Source organism: Mustela erminea, chromosome 9 (genome assembly GCF_009829155.1).
Source record: "Mustela erminea isolate mMusErm1 chromosome 9, mMusErm1.Pri, whole genome shotgun sequence".
Classification (NCBI taxonomy): Eukaryota; Metazoa; Chordata; class Mammalia; order Carnivora; family Mustelidae; genus Mustela; species Mustela erminea.
Window position 1 is genome coordinate 112309269 of NC_045622.1, and position 17567 is coordinate 112326835.

Sequence of the window (17567 nt, forward strand, 5' to 3'; positions counted from 1 at the left end):
TGGCGGGAGGGCGGACCCCGCCGAGACCCGAGGACCCCAAACGCGGGGCGGGGGCTCGTTTCCAACGGGAGCCCCCGAGGAGGCCGCTGGGGACCCCGAGCCCGACCCCAGCCAGGCGCCTGCGGCCTCACGGGGTCGGTTCGGCAGACCAGGTCCGCGCCCGCGCCCCGGGCACCCCCAGCGTTGGCGAGGCGGCCGGGCTGCGGTCCACCCCGGGGTCCGGCTGGGGGGCTCAGCCCCGCGTGTCCGGCCCTCGCAAGCCGTGGCTCGGGCCGGGCCGGTGCCCGCCCTCCGCAGAGCCGGCCCGGGAGGAAGGGGAGGCTCGCGGGCCCTGACCTCCACACCCCCACCCCCGGCTCTGCCCCTCCGGGCGGTGGTGCCCCAGGACTCGGTGGCGCGGTGAGGCTGGGTGGAGGTTGCCGAAGGGGGCACGGGGGCACGGGCCGTGGGGAGTGGTCTGGGGGGCCCGGCACGCCCCGCAAGGCCCGCAGAGCCAGCCTCCGCCCTGCCGCCCCTCCGCGCCTGCCGCCGCCCCGGCTCGGCCGCCGCCCCGGCTCGGCCGCCGCCCCGGCTCGGCCGCCGCAGGCACGGGGACCGTCGTTAGCATGCCCGGATTCTCCTTCTTTATTGAGCGACTCGGAGGTGTCATTACAGTGGCAGGTGACGCGTTAGAAAGGGCAGGTGCGCTGAAGGCTAAGGCTGCTCGGACCGGCTCGAGACAGGCGGCGGGGGAGGAACGGGGGTTAAAAAAGGCCTGAGCCGTGCAGCCCGGGAGGCAGGTGGGTGGGCCGCAGGGCCCCCAGGAGAGGCCTGCATGAGCAGGCAGAGCCCCTCAGCCGCAGAAGCAGGGGGCCCCGCCTCGCAGTCCCCAAGGCCCGCTCACATGCCGTCTACAGGTGACTTCAGCCCCGAAGGGAGACGGGGAACTTCAGGACAAAAACGAAACCTCAGAAGTAAAAAGGCTAATAAGTGGAGCAGAGTGATGCCGGAGAAGTTATATACACGGGCGGTGGCGGCCCTCCTCAGAAACGTCCGGTCACTCCGGGGGCGCTGCAGGGTCCCCAGTGGCCTGTCCCCACAGCGCGAGCGGCTGCGTCCGCTCAGTACACGGAGCTGTTCCGGATGCCGCAGCACAGCACCATACTCAGGATCATCTCGAAGATCTGCGGGGCAGGTGGGGGGGGACGGTCAGCACCCGCAGCCCTGTGGGGGTGCCCTGGGCAGATGCGCGGCCCGTGCACTCACCATGATCACAGCAACCACGATGGCCGCGATGCCGATGAGGTACAGCTTCCCCGAGAAGAGGTCATCGATCTTCTGGTGGCAGTCCTCCTGGAGGGCGGGTGGGGGGGACAGCCAGCGGACGGTCAGGGGCACAGGCCCTTAGGCCCCCACAGTCCCGCAGCGCGGGCTTGTTGAGGAAAGAGCATGGGGAGGCTCGGCCCCTCGGAAGAGGTGTGACCAGCGCCTGGTCTCTGTCCAGTTACCTCACACCCCGTTTTAAAACAGACGCAGGGTGGGACATGGCAGGTGCGGGTCTTCCGCTCAGGTTGCTGAGCCGCAGGCAGATGGTGCTGGCCCGGGAGCCGGGCAGAGACCCACCGCCCCCAGGGGCCCAACCTGCCAGCACCCCCCGGAGCCCCCAAGCAGCCTGGCAAACCCTGGGACCCGCCCGGCCCCGTGTACCTTGAAGAAGTTGCTGATGATGGTGCTGCCCGAGGGACACAGGTTGTTCTTGAGCATGGAGGTGGTCAGCGCGGACAGCGTGCTGGAACCACAGCAGTTAAGCTGCAGGGACCAAGACCCTCGGGTCAGCCCCGCACCCTTGTGTGCAGGCGACCCGTGGGTAGATGGCCAGGGACACACAGCCTGGGGAAGGTGAGGCCTGGGGAGGCGCCCTGGCCTAATGGGCTCACCTGGCTCCCGGTGGGTCCCTGAGAATCCCCCCGGGGCACCCCAGAGAGCGCTCCGCAGCCTACCAGGTCACAGCACCCCTCCTGCCCCTGAGGTCTGCGCTGGGCCAGGCTCCACCCCAGCTGGGCCTTACCCCAAAGGACCGCCCCCCCCCAGCAGCGCCTCCCGCACCGTCTCATGGAAGGTCTTGACCACGGCCTTGGCGTTGTTGGCGTCATCGTCCACCACGGCCTGCTGCAACGCCTGGTCATAGAACTGCTTCACGTCCTTGGCGATCTGGGGGTGGGGTGTGCAGAAGGGGTGAGGTCACAGGCACCGCAGGGACCATCCCGGGGGAGGGGGCACATGTTCTCCTGGCTCTCCTGAGAAGGTGATGTTCCCAGGGTAGACCTGGTTGCCCCCACCCCCACCCCGGCCTGGTGCTGGGAGGCAAGTGGCCCCGCCTTCTACTCGGCCCCTGCCACCTCCTCCAGAAAGCCTTCCAGGGCCTTTCTATGAGGCAGGGCCCACGGGCAGCCCCAAAGAGCACCCCGCAATCCAAGGTAGGCCCAACCCATTCCCCACAACTGAACAGCAGGCCCTCCCCAACCCTAGCCCGGCAGGGACGGGCCCACTGCTGTGGCCGCAGGCTCACCTGGTCTTTGTTGACAAAGCCCCAGATGCCGGCAGCTACTTCACAGGCAAAGAGGATGACGAGGCAGGTGAAGAACTGGGAAGGCCATGCAGGACCCGAGGGGAGAGCAGAGACACCGGGATGAGGGCAGGCATGGGGCAGCTTAGGGCTGGCCGTGTGCAGGCGACAGACGCCCGAGTGACCGGCAGTCAACCCCCACCCGCCCCAACCAGGGACGAGCCGCGTCGGGGGTAAGACTCGGTCCCAGCAGTGGCCTGCCGAGGTTCTCAGCATCCCCACAGGCCAGGGCCCGGCCCCGGGGGGTTCGGGCCCCGAGTGACCCCTGTCCGCACCCCACTCCTCCCTCTCCCTGTGGGAAGGGGGTCAGCATGACACGAACGCCCGCTGCCCATGCCTCCTGGGCTAGCCGGGGGCCCCCGCTTCTGCGTTAAGGCTGCTGAGCAACTGGGACGCGCCCCTCACTGCTTCTGGGCCTTTGTATTAAAAACAAAGAAAAACGACTGTAAAACCACAAGTTAGGAACCACGTCACAGTAATAGGACAGGGTGGGGTTTCTGAGCCACAGAGGGACTCCAGAGGGCTGTCCTTCCAGGAAAGGTCCCTAGGCCACCCGGCAAGTCCCCACTCCCGGGCCACACCGCCAAGCAGGGGCCCATCTGACCAGAACACACGGAGCCTCCAGAACTCTGGGTTCTGCCTCTGCACCCCTTCCTGCCCCTGCCCGGCCCCGGGCCTTACCGTCCCCAGCAGGCACTGGGACTCCTGGATGGCCCCGTAGCAGCCCAGAAACCCGACGAACATCATCACGGCACCCACGGCAATGAGGATGTAGATGCCTTTGTGGGGGAGCAACAGACACTCTCAGAGCGCGATGTCCCCGAGGGCCGCCCGTCCCAGCCCCCATCCCTGGCCATGGGCACACCTTCCACCCAGGGCTCGGGCCACCCTGCCCTAGAGCAGCAGCGAGGGCACCTCGGCCTGGCCGCGGGGCGAGTGCCCCTCCCATGTCTCCCTGCCCTGCGCCCCCCACCCCCCGCCGGGGGTCTACACCCTGGGAGCTGGGCCGCCAGGGACCAGGCCAGGACTGACTGGCACAGCAGCATGCTCAGAGAGCCCTGCCTGCCTATCTGTGTATCTGTGCACTGCCTCGCTCCCCGCTGAGGCCACACACAGCCTGCACCCTCTCTGGTCCCTGAAGTCTCTGGGACTCAGCGGGGGCCACAGAGGACCACGCGCTCCTGGTGCACAGGGCCAGGCCCACTGTGCCCGGGCAGGGGGCCAGATCCAGCAGCTCCATGTGGCTCCCTGGGCTGGAGGAGTGGGCCCGAGCTGGCTTCGGGGGGACAGGAGCCTGCCGGCGGAGGTGGCCTGGCAGCTGGGGCGACCCGGTCTGCCGAAGATGATGGCGTGTAGTGTGGGAGGGAGATTTCTGGGTCAGCACGTGGGAGTGCCCATGTGCTGGGCACGGGCTCCTGGGGATGCAGGAAGGGCCAGGACAGGGTAGGGGGTGCCTCTGGCCTGGCAGCACTGCCCTTCTCAGGGCCCATGGCCCACACAGACAGGTCTGGTTCCAACAGGCGCAGTCGGGGACCCACTGGGCCCTGCAGTGTTGTCCTGGATGCTGAGGAAGCCCCCTAACCTGCCCCCCCGCCCCGCCCCTACCAGCCTTGGACAAAGAGCCCTTGTCAGGGCCCACATCTGCTCCCCCGCCTCCCTGGCAGGCCCAGCCTGCCTCGGGCGGATCCAGAAGGCCCGTCTTTGATGGGAGGGACTCGGCAGCCCGTGGGGGTTGCTGCAGAAGCCCAGGTCCCTGGGCAGGCCTGCCAAGCAGTCCAGTGGCTGAAGCTGCTTCCCCAAGGGCAGCCCCCCACCAAGTGCCAGAAGAGGCACGTGGGGGCCCTTGCAAACCAGGATTAGGCCCCACAGTGACAGCCCAATGTGGCACCTGTGAGGGATAGGCTGATGGGACAGTGCCTGTGTTGCCCCCTACAAGCCTCTCGTATAGAACCACATCCTTCCTGGAGTCCCGGGACAGCCCTGCAGCCTCGCTCCTCCCGGTAAGGCCCAGAGCAGAAGCAGTGGATCTCTGTGTGCCCAGCCCATTCCCAAGCCTGCGACCAGGGTTCCTGAGCCCTCCCAGCCCAGTCCTGCGCTGGACCAAGGGGGCCTTTAGCTCCTCTACCGTACTGGACCAGACAGCGGACTGTGAGAGCAGGAGCTGCTCCGGCCGTGAGGTGGAAGGGGGCCCCTTCCCAAATCACCTGCCTACACCCACGGCACCCTAGATCCTGGAGAAGCACCCCAGACAGGATGTTGCAGGCTGGAACCCCTGGGGAAGGGGACGGGGACTCTGGGAGGAGGTCTGCAGGAGACAAGCAGCTCTGATGGGTCTGGAGGCCCTTCCTTGCCCTCCGACACATAAGCAAAGCTGACCACCCTGCTCCTGAGGGTGCCTGGCCCCTGCCAGACCCTGGGTGATGGTTCTCAGGGGTGCCTTTGTAACGGGCAGCAGGAGGGGGGCTCTCCTCAAGAGACTCAAATCTTCGAGGAGGCTCACAGCCCGGGGGAGCCTGTGGATCTGGAGAGGGGAGGCTTGGGACCCCCTCCAGGGGCAGCCGGCCCTGGGAGTCCGTGGCCAGAGCTCCAGGCTTCTGTCTCCAGGGAGGAAAGGGGGCACCCTGTCAGTGCTCCCAAGTCAGACCCCTCCATCCAGCAGCTCCGGGAGGAGCACAGGCTGGGGAGGACACACATCCCCTTGGTGGCCCCAGGGGACCCTGGGGATCCCTGCTTCAGTGACCAAGCGAGCACCGCCAGCGCGTGCCCCCTCCCCTGAACAGCAGCTGGGAAGAACCCATTCCCCTGCTGGGCCGCACACAGTAGGGCGGCCGCTGGCCCTAACATGGAGCCCCGAACCCGAAAGGCCCACACACACTTCCCGCCCCGCTGCCGGGCCTGTGGGGACCTGAGAGGCCAGGCCAGGCTGTTCCTTTAAAGGACAGGAACAAGGCTTCCAGAGCCCCAGGAGGGCCAGGCCCTGCCTCCTGCTGGCCCGGGACCAACCTGAGGAGGAGGGAGGCTCTGCAGGACAGGGTGGGGCAGGGGTGGGGGCGCGATCCCCTGAGGGGCCCAGCTGGTGCCTGGGAGGCAGGCGGCCTAATAAGGCAGCAAGGTGTGGCCGGGGGCAGCCTGAATCCCGCTGGCCCCTGCCTCACCCTGGGGCCCGAGTCTCCCTCCCCCTGCTCCAGCTGCCCAGGCAGGCATCCAGCCCCGCCCCTTCCCTGCAAGCCTCCCTGAAATACCCACCAGGAGACGCGACTCCCCTGCCCCCACCCAGTGGCCTCCAGCCCCCAGCTGGCCCCCAGGAGCCATCTGGTGGGGTCTCAACAGCCCACAAACCCCGTGCTGTCCCAGCGCTGCCTGGGAACCTGGCTGCTGCACCCCCCGCCCCCCCGGCCAGCCAGGCAGGGGACCCCCATGGAACCACAGACCGCAAGGCCCCTAGGCGGGCCCGACTCTGCCCACACTCTCGCCCTCTCGCCCAGAGAGCCCTTCCTGGCAGGCCTCGGCCGCCCAGCAGCCCAACGAGCACTGCTGGCCTGGCCCGTGCCCTGCTTCCTCCTGGAAGTCCTCCCCGACCGCCTCTCTGCAGCAGTTGTGATCAGACATCTTGACAGGTCTCTCCCGCGGGCCCCCAAGCCCAGAGCCAGCCAGGTGCACTCACCTACGTAGAAGGTGTTGGGCGCAGGCCTGTCTCCGAGCTCCAGGTAGAGGAGGTTGGTGGTCTGTGGGTCGTGGCGCAGCCACAGAGCCACACCCAGGATCACGCCTCCGGCCAGCTGGGGAAAAACGGGGACATGGTTACTTGCCCAGAGCACCACAGGGGTGAGTGTGGGCTGAGCCACACCGGATGCCCAAGGCGCGGGGGCTGGACCCTCGCCTCCACCTGCCCGCAGGCTCAGGGCGTCCCTCTCCAGGTGGCGCTCCCAGGCACCGCTGGGGTCCAGGCTGCCTGCCGGCTCCACACGCCCGCTGCTGGGACCCGGCCCCTGAGACGGGCATTGGAGCGACATCCCCAGGCCGGGACGGGCACGCTCATGTCAAGACAGCATTCATTTTTCCAGCCAAAGCGCACATTTGGTTGGAGGCCCTGTATTTTCATTTGCTAAATCTGGCCACAGCCCACACCAGCCCCAAGTACCCCAGGGACCGCTGGGCCTTCCTCCAAGCGGGTGCTCCCCACCGTCCCCAGCTCATCCGGGAACCCCGTGGAGGGGACTCCAGTCTTTGCTGCCAAGAGCAGGAGAGGGGTGGGGATCTGATGCCACCAGGGCCCGGTGGGGCCCGTGGAGGGAACGACAGACAAGCGGAGGCAGCCGAGGCCAGTGGCCTCCAGGAAGCCATGGGGCGAGGGGCTGGGCCGTGTGTGGGAGAAATCTTGCCGCCCCTGGGCCTGGGAAGGGAAGCCGCTGCGGGAGGAAGGAAGCTGGGCTCCCAGAGAGGCCAGGGAGGGGCTGCCTGGGCAGCAGGGGCAGGAAAGAGGGCTCTGCTTGGAGCCTAGCGGAGGACAGAGACTTCCGGCTTGGGGAGGCCTTTCACAGACTCACCGTCCTGCGAGCACAGGGCCCGGGGCAGGGGGTGCGGGGGGCGGGCGTGCGGCGCTGCTGAAGGGGAGCCCAGACAACGCCGGGCCTGGACTACACATAAGCATCTCACCGACACAGGCCGTGGCGCGCCACTCTCGGGCCCCAGCCTCTGTCCTCAGGCCGGCCGGCCCAGCCCCAGCCGCCCCACAGACCAGAGGGTGCTCCCAGAGCTACCACTGCGGTGCGGGTCCGAGGGCCTTGCTGCGCAGCCACAGTCCTCGTTTCCTCCGCCCACCATCCGTGTGCTGGCAACAGAGCCTTCCCCAGGCAGCAGCAGACACTGACCCCCAAACACAGGCCTGGAGCTCCACATCCTAAAGGGAGGAGACCCCCCCCCCCCCAGCCCAGAAAACCACCTGGCCAGACCAGCACCTGCCCGAGGCCCCTGCTGGGGAGCAGACCCCCGACACGGTGGCTGGTGACGTGCATGTGACTCCGGGCCCCGGCCCCGCGGCATGTCCCACGGAAACCCCCGCTGCTTCCCAGGCCCTTCCACCTGGCCTCGCTAACAGTCTGGCTGGCAGGGCCCATGCCCCCAAGGTGAGGCTGCCCCCCAGCTAGCCCGGGGTTTCCGCTTCTCAGCCCCCTTCTCCCGGGGTTCCAGGTTTGGTGGGGGCAGGCTAGGCTCGGAGGCTCTGCCTTTCCTCGAGTGTGGGTGGGGAGGACCACCAGGGTCCCCTCCCTCGGCCCTCTGGCCACCGCGGAGACCTCCAAGGGCGGAGGCCCGGACTCCCAGCATCCTGCGCCTCTCTGTGGCACCTGCCAGCCACGGGAGATGGCCAGGGGTCCCATGGGACGGCGGGGGGAGGGCGGGCTCCCCAGAGTCCCCGGCTCCTCCTGAGGTGGCTGCCATCTGGGGCTCCCAGGGAGGCTGTGTCGGGGCTGAGGGTTGCCGTGGTAACTTGGGCTTGAAACCGTCACTTGTTCTCTTTTGAAACTGTGGTCCAGAGCGGCCTTTGTGAGATGTCCCGGGGCGGAGGGGGAGGGGCGGGGAAGCCCCTGTCCCAGGCCTCCCGCTGTGGTCCTCTGCAGTCCTGGCGCCCTGGCCACAAGCCCTGAGGAGCCTCCCCATCGGCGGAGGGGGCGGAGTGTGGAGGGGCGCGTGGCCCCTGGCCTGCTGGGACCTCTCCCGTGTTCCCCACGCAGCCCCTTCACCCCAGCAGCCGGGGAGACAGGTGTCTTGGGGTGCATGGTCCTAACAGAAGTGCGGGGCGAACAGTGCTGACCCCCCTTCCTGGTCGCCACCTCGGCTGCTTTGGTCGGGGCAGGCGGGGCAGCCTCTGACTCCCCCGTGGCCCCTAGGCCCGCAGCCCTGAGGGGTAAAGGGAAGCTGCTCCTGCGTTCAGGGCTGGGGAGGGCTCAGTGTGGACGTGCCCCCTGCATGCCGGGGCCCCAATCACTCCAGGCCCCGCACAGACCCCCGGAGTGGGGCCAGGTGAATGCAGCAATGGCGAGGTCCATCCCGTTCCCTGATGAGGAGACCCACGTGGCAGGGGGCAGACTGCCAGGGAGGGAAGGACAAAGACAGCACCCCGACCCAGAGCGGGGGGGAAGCCCTCCGCAGGGAAGGCAAGGCTCCTGGCCCCCGCTCGCGCCCCGGCGGGAACGTGGGAGGAGCTGGGGTCAGTGTGCTTCTGAGCTCGGCCTGCACCTGCCGCCCCGCGTGTCCACCCAGGGACGCAAATGTGCGTGTCCACACCATGACGTGGGCCCTGGCGGTCCCTGGCATCCCCAGCCCTAACCTGGGACCGACCCACGCGTCCTGCAACCGGCTCACAGGCAGGGGAACAAGAACATGGTGGGTCCCGGCAGCGACACAAAATGTTCTCAGCTGACAACCACGCTGGGGCACAGCCACCAGACCGGAAAGAAGTTCCCTTTCTACAGAAGTGTCAGAAGTGCAAATTGCGGCAGTAACAGAACACAGGCCACCGGCCGCCCGGGGATGGGGGACAAACACGAGCCCCCGGGCGCTTCTGGGGCTGCTGGACATGTCCACGGTCATGATGCCACGACTGTTTCACAGGGTTCTACCGACACCGAAGTCACACCGCCAACTCCCCACTTGGGTCCCAACGTCTGAACTTTTTTTTTTTTAAAGATTTTATCTATTTATTTGACAGAGAGAGAAATCACAACAAGTAGGCAGAGGCAGGCAGAGAGAGAGAAGGAAACAGGCTCCCGCTGAGCAGAGAGCCCGATGCGGGGCTCAATCCCAGGACCCTGGGATCATGACCTGAGCCGAAGGCAGAGGCTTTAACCCACTGAACCACCCAGGCGCCCCTCAATGTCTGAACTTCTAAGCAACTTCATCTGGGCCCCCAAAGATCCCGGCTGCTGTCCTGGGGCCAGCCGGGTCCCCGGAGAAGTGGGCTTCCCAGGGCCCGCAGAAGCATCTGGAAACACCGTGCTGACGTTCTGCCGACGGCATCGAGGTTTTAGGGTCAGAGAAGGGAGTGGAGATCTGCGGAGCCGGGACGTGCGCTCCCCAGCAGAGGTCAGCGTGCAGGCAGAGCAGGCGGACCGGCACAGGGTGGGGCCCAGGGCGCGGCGGCCAAGGGTGCCCCTGCCTCTCGGGGTCACAAGGTCATCTCAGCTAAGGTCCCTGCCGCAGGGCCACGTGGCTGCAAGCACCAGTGCTGGGAGCAGCAGATGTCCCCACCCCGCAACCCCCCAACCCCTGCACAGGGCCGCCTCTGCAGGGCTGCCCCCTGCTCCTGCCCGGGGGCCCTGCCCCACAAGGGGCCCTGCTGGGAAGGGCGGCGGTTGGCTGGGCCACAGGGGAAGGGGCCACAGCGGACATGCTGTGGCGGGTTCAGGACACTGTGAAAGATTCCGTTTCTGTTTCTTTCTTCGTTTCTGAGAATTAGTAACTAAAGGCGTCAGCTGGAACAGGAGGGGCTGCCAAGCTGGGCTCCTGCCCGCCCGCCTGGCGTTTCCAAGAAGTGGCTGAAAGGGAGCAAGAGGCGACGGGTGCTGCCCGGGCAGGCCTGGCGCTGCTATGCCCCCCCCACCCCGGCCGGGCCCCAGGCACCCAGAGCGCTTGCCCCCACCAGCCCCACCCACACAGGCCGGGGGCAGAAAGGCCGGCGTGGGTCACTCACGCCCTCCCAGCATGCTGGCCGCCCAGGGGCAGGAGTGTGTGGGGGGGAGCTCCGGCCCAAGGGTGGCGGGATAGGGCGCCTGACTCCACCCCAGCTCTGCTCCCCGACCCCCCACCTCCACGGGTGCACACGCTTGAGGGAGAACGCGCCAGGAAGCGTTCTTGGCTGGGCGGCTGGGGGTCCTGGAGGCCTGGAGACCGACACCCCCCCCACCCCCCCCCACCCCCCCGCCCCAAGCAGGGCAGTGAAGAGGCAGGAAGTGGGGCCGGAAACGCCCTCAGGGACAGGGATCTAAGTCAGAGGGAAGAGGGACAGCACAGATGCTCCGCCGAGGGTTGTGGAAGGTCCGAGGGGAAGGAGGAGGTCCTGGCACCACCCCTTGAGCTGGGTGGGAGTCCTGGTTTCCCGCAGACTGACCCCACCACCAGGGACAGGGTCAGACGCTTCCCTGGGTGATGCAGGCCCAACTCGGGCCTTCCCGGCGGGGGGCCTCCAGGAGCAGCCCAGGGTGGGAAGTGTGGCGGGAAGAGCAGGGACCCCCACCTCGGTCAGGAAGCGGAGCCGGCTGGAGGCCCCTGGACCTCAGGAAGCCCCCTGGCCTGGCACCTAGGAGAAGGTAGCAAGGGGTTCGTGACCCAGGCTCTCCTGGTTGCACCAGCTGGGGGCTGCGGCAGCCACTTCCCACCAAGAGGTGAGCGCAGGCCCCCGCCACACCCCATCTCCTCCAGGGGCACATCAGAGACCCAACCCCACCACCCAATACCTGGGTAGTGAAGCCAGGAAGTGCCCTGCTCCCTGGCCCCAAACCGACCCCCCAGAGTCGGGAGTCCTTCTGCCCCCTCCGCCCCTACAGGGAGGGGCCTGCCGACAGAGAAGGGCCCAGGACAGGCTGCGGCAGGACCAGGCCCTGTGCCTCTGACCAGGAGGAGCTAGGCGGGCCGGGCACCGACTGCAGAGGGAGACAGGAGGCGGGCAGGCGCAGGAAGGGGACCTGAGAGCAGGGGAGGTCTCCCAAGGCGGGTCAGGGTGGCCTGATCCCTGTCCCAGGAGAGCCCCAGCCCTGCAGCCCCTCCAGGTCGTGAAGCAGCAGAAAGACCTCCTCGTGTGGTCACTTGGGGACCTCAGCCTCCTACCGCTCCAGCAGGAGGCTGAAGGGACAGCTCCAGCCCAGGGCCTCGCTGGCCCGGGGAGTGCTACCTTGGGGGACCTGAAGGTCTTATCACCTTGAGACCAAGTGAAAGGATTGTGGCCAAGCCCCCGGGCTAGGGAGCCGCACGGGTCCTTCACCCAAGCAGAGCCACAGCTGTGTGAGACAGTGTGACCCCCTGAGAGCGCAGGGTGGGACAAACCCGCTGCCTCTTGGAAGCCCCCGCCCCCTGCCCCCCAAGACCAAGGGCACTGAGCTCCTGGGCTCAGGCCTCCCAGCCCAGAACTGGACATGCAGGAAGGTGGGCAGTCCTCACGGCGGCGCGGAACCGAGCTCAGCACCCACCCAGAGAGGACGGCTCGGGGAAGACAGGTGACAGGGAGCCGCTCGACATTCCCCCAGAGGCACTGGGGCCAACCCAACTATGACCTGGGCCGACCCGGGCGTGGGTCACCCAGCCGGAGAGTCTGCAGGGCGGGCGGCCCTGGCTTCCTGTCTTACATCTCCTGGACAATGACCATGGTACCCAGTCCCCGTAGGCAGGTGGGGCAGCACTAACTCCAAAGGTAGAAACGGAGAAGGGGGCACGAACTCCCAGGCCCTGAAGGAGCTGCCCGGCCCCAGGTACCCCCTCCTCTGTGGCTCCCAGCCCCCTCTGCCCAGAGCACCCTCACCACCGAAGAGAAGAACTGACCGGCCCAACCCCACCTCCTAAGCCCCTCCCTCTGGCCAGCTCCACCTCATGCCTGGAGAGGGTGGCCGCACCGCCCAGGCAGCTGGCTTAGCAAGGGAAATCCTCACCTAGTACGGGGCATGGCTCCTGCCTGCCCATGGGCACTCCCTTAGCATCTGGGACTCCACTTGGAAGCCCCCAGGTGGTCTTGTGAGTCAACACTTGCTCGGCCATCAGGAGGGGCTTAGGCCAGGCCCCAGAGTAGAAACTCTGTGTGCTTTGGGGCCGGGGGCGGGGCAGGCACTGAAGTCGAGAGGTTTCTGGAAGCTGGGTCAAACCACATTCTGCAGGACAGATGGAAAACAACTCGGGAGAAGGGTCCTGAGGGCCAATTCAGACGAGCCTGGTTCTCGGTCAAGGACAAGGCACACGGGCCCCCGGGCAGCTCCAGGGGTAAAAACCACCCAGCCCTCACGGCATGCCCTGAGCTGGGCTCTGGGGTGCCAGGGCCAGAGGCTGAACCCCTGAGCCTCTGCCCCATCCCCACCCTGAAACACTGGGCCAGCGCAGAGGTGATCGTCAGCTCCTCCCATGGGTGCCTGGACTTTGGTGTATTGATCTGATGACCCGGCTCTCGCCCTCTCCGGCTTTCAGGCGCTGAAGTGAAGCCACAGGGCCGTGATTTGGGAGGGTGGGTTTCTGGGTCCCTTTCCCTGACCGGACTCCCGGAATGAGCTAGGGACTGGGGATGAACTCAAGTTCTGGAGGCAGACCTGAGCTGGTGGGGGGTGGGCACCTTGTGGCTGGGGGTGGGGGGGTGGGGAGGCAGTCTTGGAGCAGCACCCACCAGGGTCCCAGGCCTCTTAGTACCTGGACATCCTCACGGTGGGGGGTGGGAGGCAACGTCTGTCCCGGGGACAGACCACACACTTCCTCTTCTTGTCCCAGGCCAATGGCCGTTTCCCCCAAAGCGCTGCCACTCAGTCCGTCCACTCGCCCACCCCCTAACACCGGCACAGGAAATCCCCACCCCCACCCGGAGCCTGCCAGGGTCACACATCCCCTCTCCGGGAAAGGAAGGCGACAGAACCGCTAAGTGACAGACAGTCATGTGCTGTCTGGAAGCGAGAATTAAATGCCAGTTAGCGAGGCTTCTCATCAGCCCTGTTCCCAGCCTCGTGTGCCCGCCCCACCTCTGGACAGCAGCCACTGAAGGCATTAGGCTGGAGAAGGGGCCAGCCCGGGACGCCCTGCTCTCTCTGGCCGGCCTCCAAGGACAGGCCTGGGATCGTACCCACTTCACAGATGAGGAAAGCGCGCAGGGCTCACGCGTGCCAGCTTCCTGTCCCAGGTCACGGGGAGGGGAGCCTCTGCTCTTCCTGAAATGCCCGGCCGCAAGCAGGAGCCTGGAGTACCAGCGGCCTCTGCCAGGAAGCTCCGGGTCCCACCAGCACGGGGAGGATTTCCACTCCCTGCAGGGCAGGGCGTCTGCGCCAGGCTCAGCCGGGGCTGCTGCTGGTGCCCCCGCTGCTGTCCCTGCCTCGCGGCTGGATGCCTGCAGGGCCAGGGAACCCCGAAGGCATACTGGGGGCACACCGCCTGGGGCCCCGACGTCCTGGCTCGTGGAGGAGACAGGCCTGTGAGCGTGTGGGGTGAGCGGGCTCCTTCCTGGAGAAGCCGGCTGGACCGCCTCCGAGGCCCGCTCCCAGGTGGGAGCCTTTCCACTCCTACCGCGGAACTTGGAAAGGGCCCCGATGCGGTCAGACACCCCCTGTCAGTGTCCCCCAGCTCCCCCTCAGCACCCACACCTGCACTGCGGGCAGGGAGCCCGGCCAGCCAGAGTCACCCAGCGCCGGCGGAGCCCCTTCCCCAGGGCGCTACCCATGCCGGCCAAGGCGGGCAGTCTTCCTGCTGGCCATCTGGGCCCTACAGCCGTTTCCTGACTTCCACCCTCAGGGTGTGAGCTAGTCGCAGGCCCTGGGGATAGCATGTGGAGGACATCACCTCAGGGGCCGGATGCCGAGGCCCAGGACCCGACTCGAGCAGCGGGGTGAGCACTCCACAGTCCCGAACCCACCAGGTGAGGCTGGACGCCGGGACAGGGGGCAGAGAGGGGCTCTGCCAGCCTGGTGGCCCCGGGCCCCACCCTGCTCAGCCCCACAGCAGGGGTGTGTGGGGCCACAGTTCTCAATGCCCAGCTGGGTGGCCTGGTGGGGAGAGGCCTGGAAACGTTGCCTTAAGCTTCAAAAAAGAGCAGCCCCTGGGGATGGGTCAGGCCTCCACCCCAGCTGCCTGGGGAACCACCGGGCTCACCCAGGCGGAGCTGGGGGGTGAGCGGGGGTCTGCCCTGGAGACCTCCCAGGCTGGGCAGCGGGGAGGGACCTACCCAGCAAGGACACTCCTCCGCCTGAGGACAAGAATCCGCGAGACACCCTCTACCTCCGCCCGCCCTCCACCTCCTGGTCAGGGCCTCACCCCACATTCAGGCTCTGCTCAGAGGCCAGCAGCAGGGCCTCTGGGTGTCCCCCCGACCCCCTACAGGCCCAGACCACAGCAGGCAAACACTAAAAGAACACGGAACACTGCTCCGGCAAAGGGGATGGTTTCGGGGTGGTTCAGGCCAGTCCTGGCCCTTCCAGACAGCCCCACTGCTCCCCACTTCCCAGGCAGAGGTCAGTGGCCACAGCGGGCCCCCAATCTGTCCTCCCCACCCAGGTGGGGTATGACCCCTCCACTCCACCCCTGGCTAGAGCTCGGTCCGGTCTCTGTCCTCCCCACCCCAAACACCTCACTGCCCCGACACCCGCACTGGGGTCTTCCCCGCTGGGACCCTCCGCTGTCCAGATGGGAAACAGATGAGCCCAGTCCCACGCACTTGCTCAGGGGACCGTTCAAAAGTTTATCCTCCCGAGTCTACTGGGGAACTACGCTGTCGGCCAGATGTGGTCATGGTCCTTCCTGAGAAGGGGTGAGCAGCCTGGGGCAGCAGAGGGGTCCAGGAGGGCTCCCAGGCACTGCCCAGGGGACTGGCCAAGCGGAAGCAGGGCCGGGCCAGGAGGAGGGTTCCTGCACCCACTCCGGGCCCCTCCCCAACTCCAACACAGGCAGGAAACAGAAACAAAGCCAAAGCACCAGTGGTCACTGGCCAGCAGTTACCACCCAGGCCAGGAAAACGCAACTTGCAGGTCGGCAGCCTGGAGCCGGAGACCCTCGTGCACCCCTAGACGACCATCCTGCGGGCACCTCTCTCCAAGGCGAATGACCAAGCCCACACCTATGCCCAGACCTGGGCATCCATGGGACCCAGGCCCCAGAGGAGCTCAGAGACGCTCGGGTCCTCAGGGCCCCCTGCCCTGGGCCGGCCCGGAACGGCCGCCCCAGCCCCACTCCCGTCAAAGCCTCCGCAGCCTCCTGAGCGAGCGGGGACCGCCAGCTCGGACTGGCTGAGAGCGGAGGGGGCCGGCCCCACAGAGCGCGGCCGGGCGCTCCGCACGCAGGCCACGAGGGGCTGAGGCGCTTCTTGTGCGGGTGCCGACCCGGCCGGGACCCTCTCCGCCACCCCCGGGGGCGGCGGCGGCACCCGGGGCTGGGCGGGGCCGGGCCAAGCCCGGAGCAGACGGTTCCAGAGACTCGGACCAAGCGCGCGCCCCCCGCCCCCCGCCCCCCGCCCTGCGGCCCATCCAGGGGCGGCGGCCCGGATGAGCTCATGGGGGCGGGACGCTGGGAGCCCCGCCCCCGAGCCCCCTCGGCGGCCGCGAAGCTGGGTGGTCCCTGACACCGCGGCCCGCGGGTCGCAGCCCGCACCCGCCACGCCGACCGCCATCCCCCGGCGGGCACAGACCCGAGGCCCCCAGACGCCCCGGCCCGGCCGCGCAGAGGCCCCGAGGGCCCCGTCTCGCAGCCCCCACCCCCGCCCCGGACGACCCCACCTCCCCCCGGCTGCCGGCCCAGGACCCCCCGTCCGCGCCCGGCGCCCACAGGTGGCCCCGCAACTTGGCGGCCTGGCTGCGCCCCCTGCGCGGGGCCTAGCGGGACGCGCGGCCTGCGGGGCTCGGGGCGCCCCCACCCGCCCCCGCCCAGCGGGGCTCACCCAGAAGACGAAATTGAAGACGAAGAGCAGGTACTTGATGCACTTGGTGCAGCCCTCCACCCCCATGGCGGCGCGGCGGCGAGCGGCCTGCGGGCTGAGCGGGGCGGGCCGGTCCTGGGCGCGGGGCGCGGGGCGCGGGGCCTGGCGGGCGGCGGGGCCGGGGCTCGGGCCCGGGGCGCGGGGCGCGGGGCGCGGGACGCGGGGACTCGGGGCGCGGGGCGCGGGAGGCCGGGCCGGGACGCGCTGGGTCGACCGCCGCCGCTGCGCGCTCGCTCTCTGGCCACGCGCGCGCCCCCGCCGCCTGTTATAAGGCGCCGAGGCCCCGCCCACCGGGCCCGCCCCGGCCCCGCCTCCGCCGCCCGCGCGCGCAGCCCCTCCCCCGCGAGCACGCGCTCGGTCGGGGGTCAGACGCGCGCGCCCCCAACCCCCAGGTCGGAGCGAGGGAGGGGCGGTGCGGGGTCGGGTGGGGGGGGGGGCGCGCGTCAGGGGCGCCCTGGGGAGACCCTCCCCTGCTGTCGTCCTCCCTCAGGCGCTTTGGGTTGGTTATCCGAGGAGGCTCCCTGGAGGAGGTGATACACCAGTGATGGCGCTGCCCACAGTGCTCCGGGGTGGGGACCCTGGGTGAGTGACGAGGCCCATAGTCAGCCGGCCTGACCTGAAGACTCTGGAACGCGATTCCAGGCCGCCAAGCCCTTGTCCCGGGGTAAGGGGACGATGTTGAGCACTGTTAGAGGAGTCTGTGTTTGGAAAAGTTCCTGAGAGGGTGACTCTGGACCAGTGTTCAATGTCTAGGAGCCCCAAACCACCTATAGGACAAGCTCCAAACACAGTGTACTTTGTGCTCACGCCGCTGGTGCTGGTCCCCTCAGGAGGCCAGCCCCACAGGGAGACCAGCTTCCTGAAGGAGTGGGGTCAGTCCCTGCTGCCCTCCCTGCTGGCTGCTGGGGACGGGGAGGGGACCTGTCCCGCGGGGGTCCGCCACCCCTCAGGACCTGGATTTGTCGCAGTACCTCACTGCAGTGTGGGTGGCCATGGACCGCCAGCCGCTTCAGGATTAAAAGGGGAAAAAAATCAAAATGCCATTTACTCAAAGGTGACACAGAAGAACGTCCAGATCTTTCAAAATCAACATCTCGGAAGAATACAGACATTTATCGCTGATTACCTGAGTGGGCCTGCCAAAGCTGTGGGCTGAGTCCTCAGAGAAAAGCCTTCCCTGGCCCTCTGGAAGGGGGGCAGAGGGGGACCATGAGCAGGGTAGGGGGCAGAACCTTGTATGCTGTGCCCCTGGTGCACTGGCCCTCAAGACCGGTCAGGTCCGGCTGGCGTGTTCTAAGACTAGGCATACGTCAGTGGTTACTG

At 67.9% G+C, this 17567-nt stretch overlaps 1 protein-coding gene across 1 annotated transcript; it reads right to left on the reverse strand.

Annotated features, from left to right (window-relative positions):
- Positions 1-600: 600 nt before the first annotated feature.
- Positions 601-16344, reverse strand: CD81 (CD81 molecule). Its single transcript, XM_032358155.1, has 8 exons — positions 16206-16344; positions 6270-6384; positions 3287-3384; positions 2549-2623; positions 2086-2190; positions 1687-1788; positions 1246-1332; positions 601-1163 (listed from the first exon to the last, which is right to left on the reverse strand). Exons 1-8 carry the CDS (start codon positions 16269-16271, stop codon positions 1101-1103), a joined length of 711 nt encoding a protein of 236 aa, XP_032214046.1. The 5' UTR covers positions 16272-16344; the 3' UTR covers positions 601-1100.
- Between the last annotated feature and the right edge of the window lie 1223 nt (positions 16345-17567).

What these genes read in the sequence shown, in the direction of transcription:
- CD81 (XM_032358155.1), bottom strand. Translation starts at nt 16,271, where the DNA reads ATGGGGGTGGAGGGCTGCACCAAGTGCATCAAGTACCTGCTCTTCGTC. An exon ending in GCCCAACACCTTCTACGTAG is followed by an intron (nt 3,385 to 6,269) that starts GTGAGTGCACCT and finishes TCCCCCACAAAG; the next exon opens with GCATCTACATCCTCATTGCC. An exon ending in TCATCAGCAACTTCTTCAAG is followed by an intron (nt 1,333 to 1,686) that starts GTACACGGGGCC and finishes CCCGCCCTCCAG; the next exon opens with GAGGACTGCCACCAGAAGAT.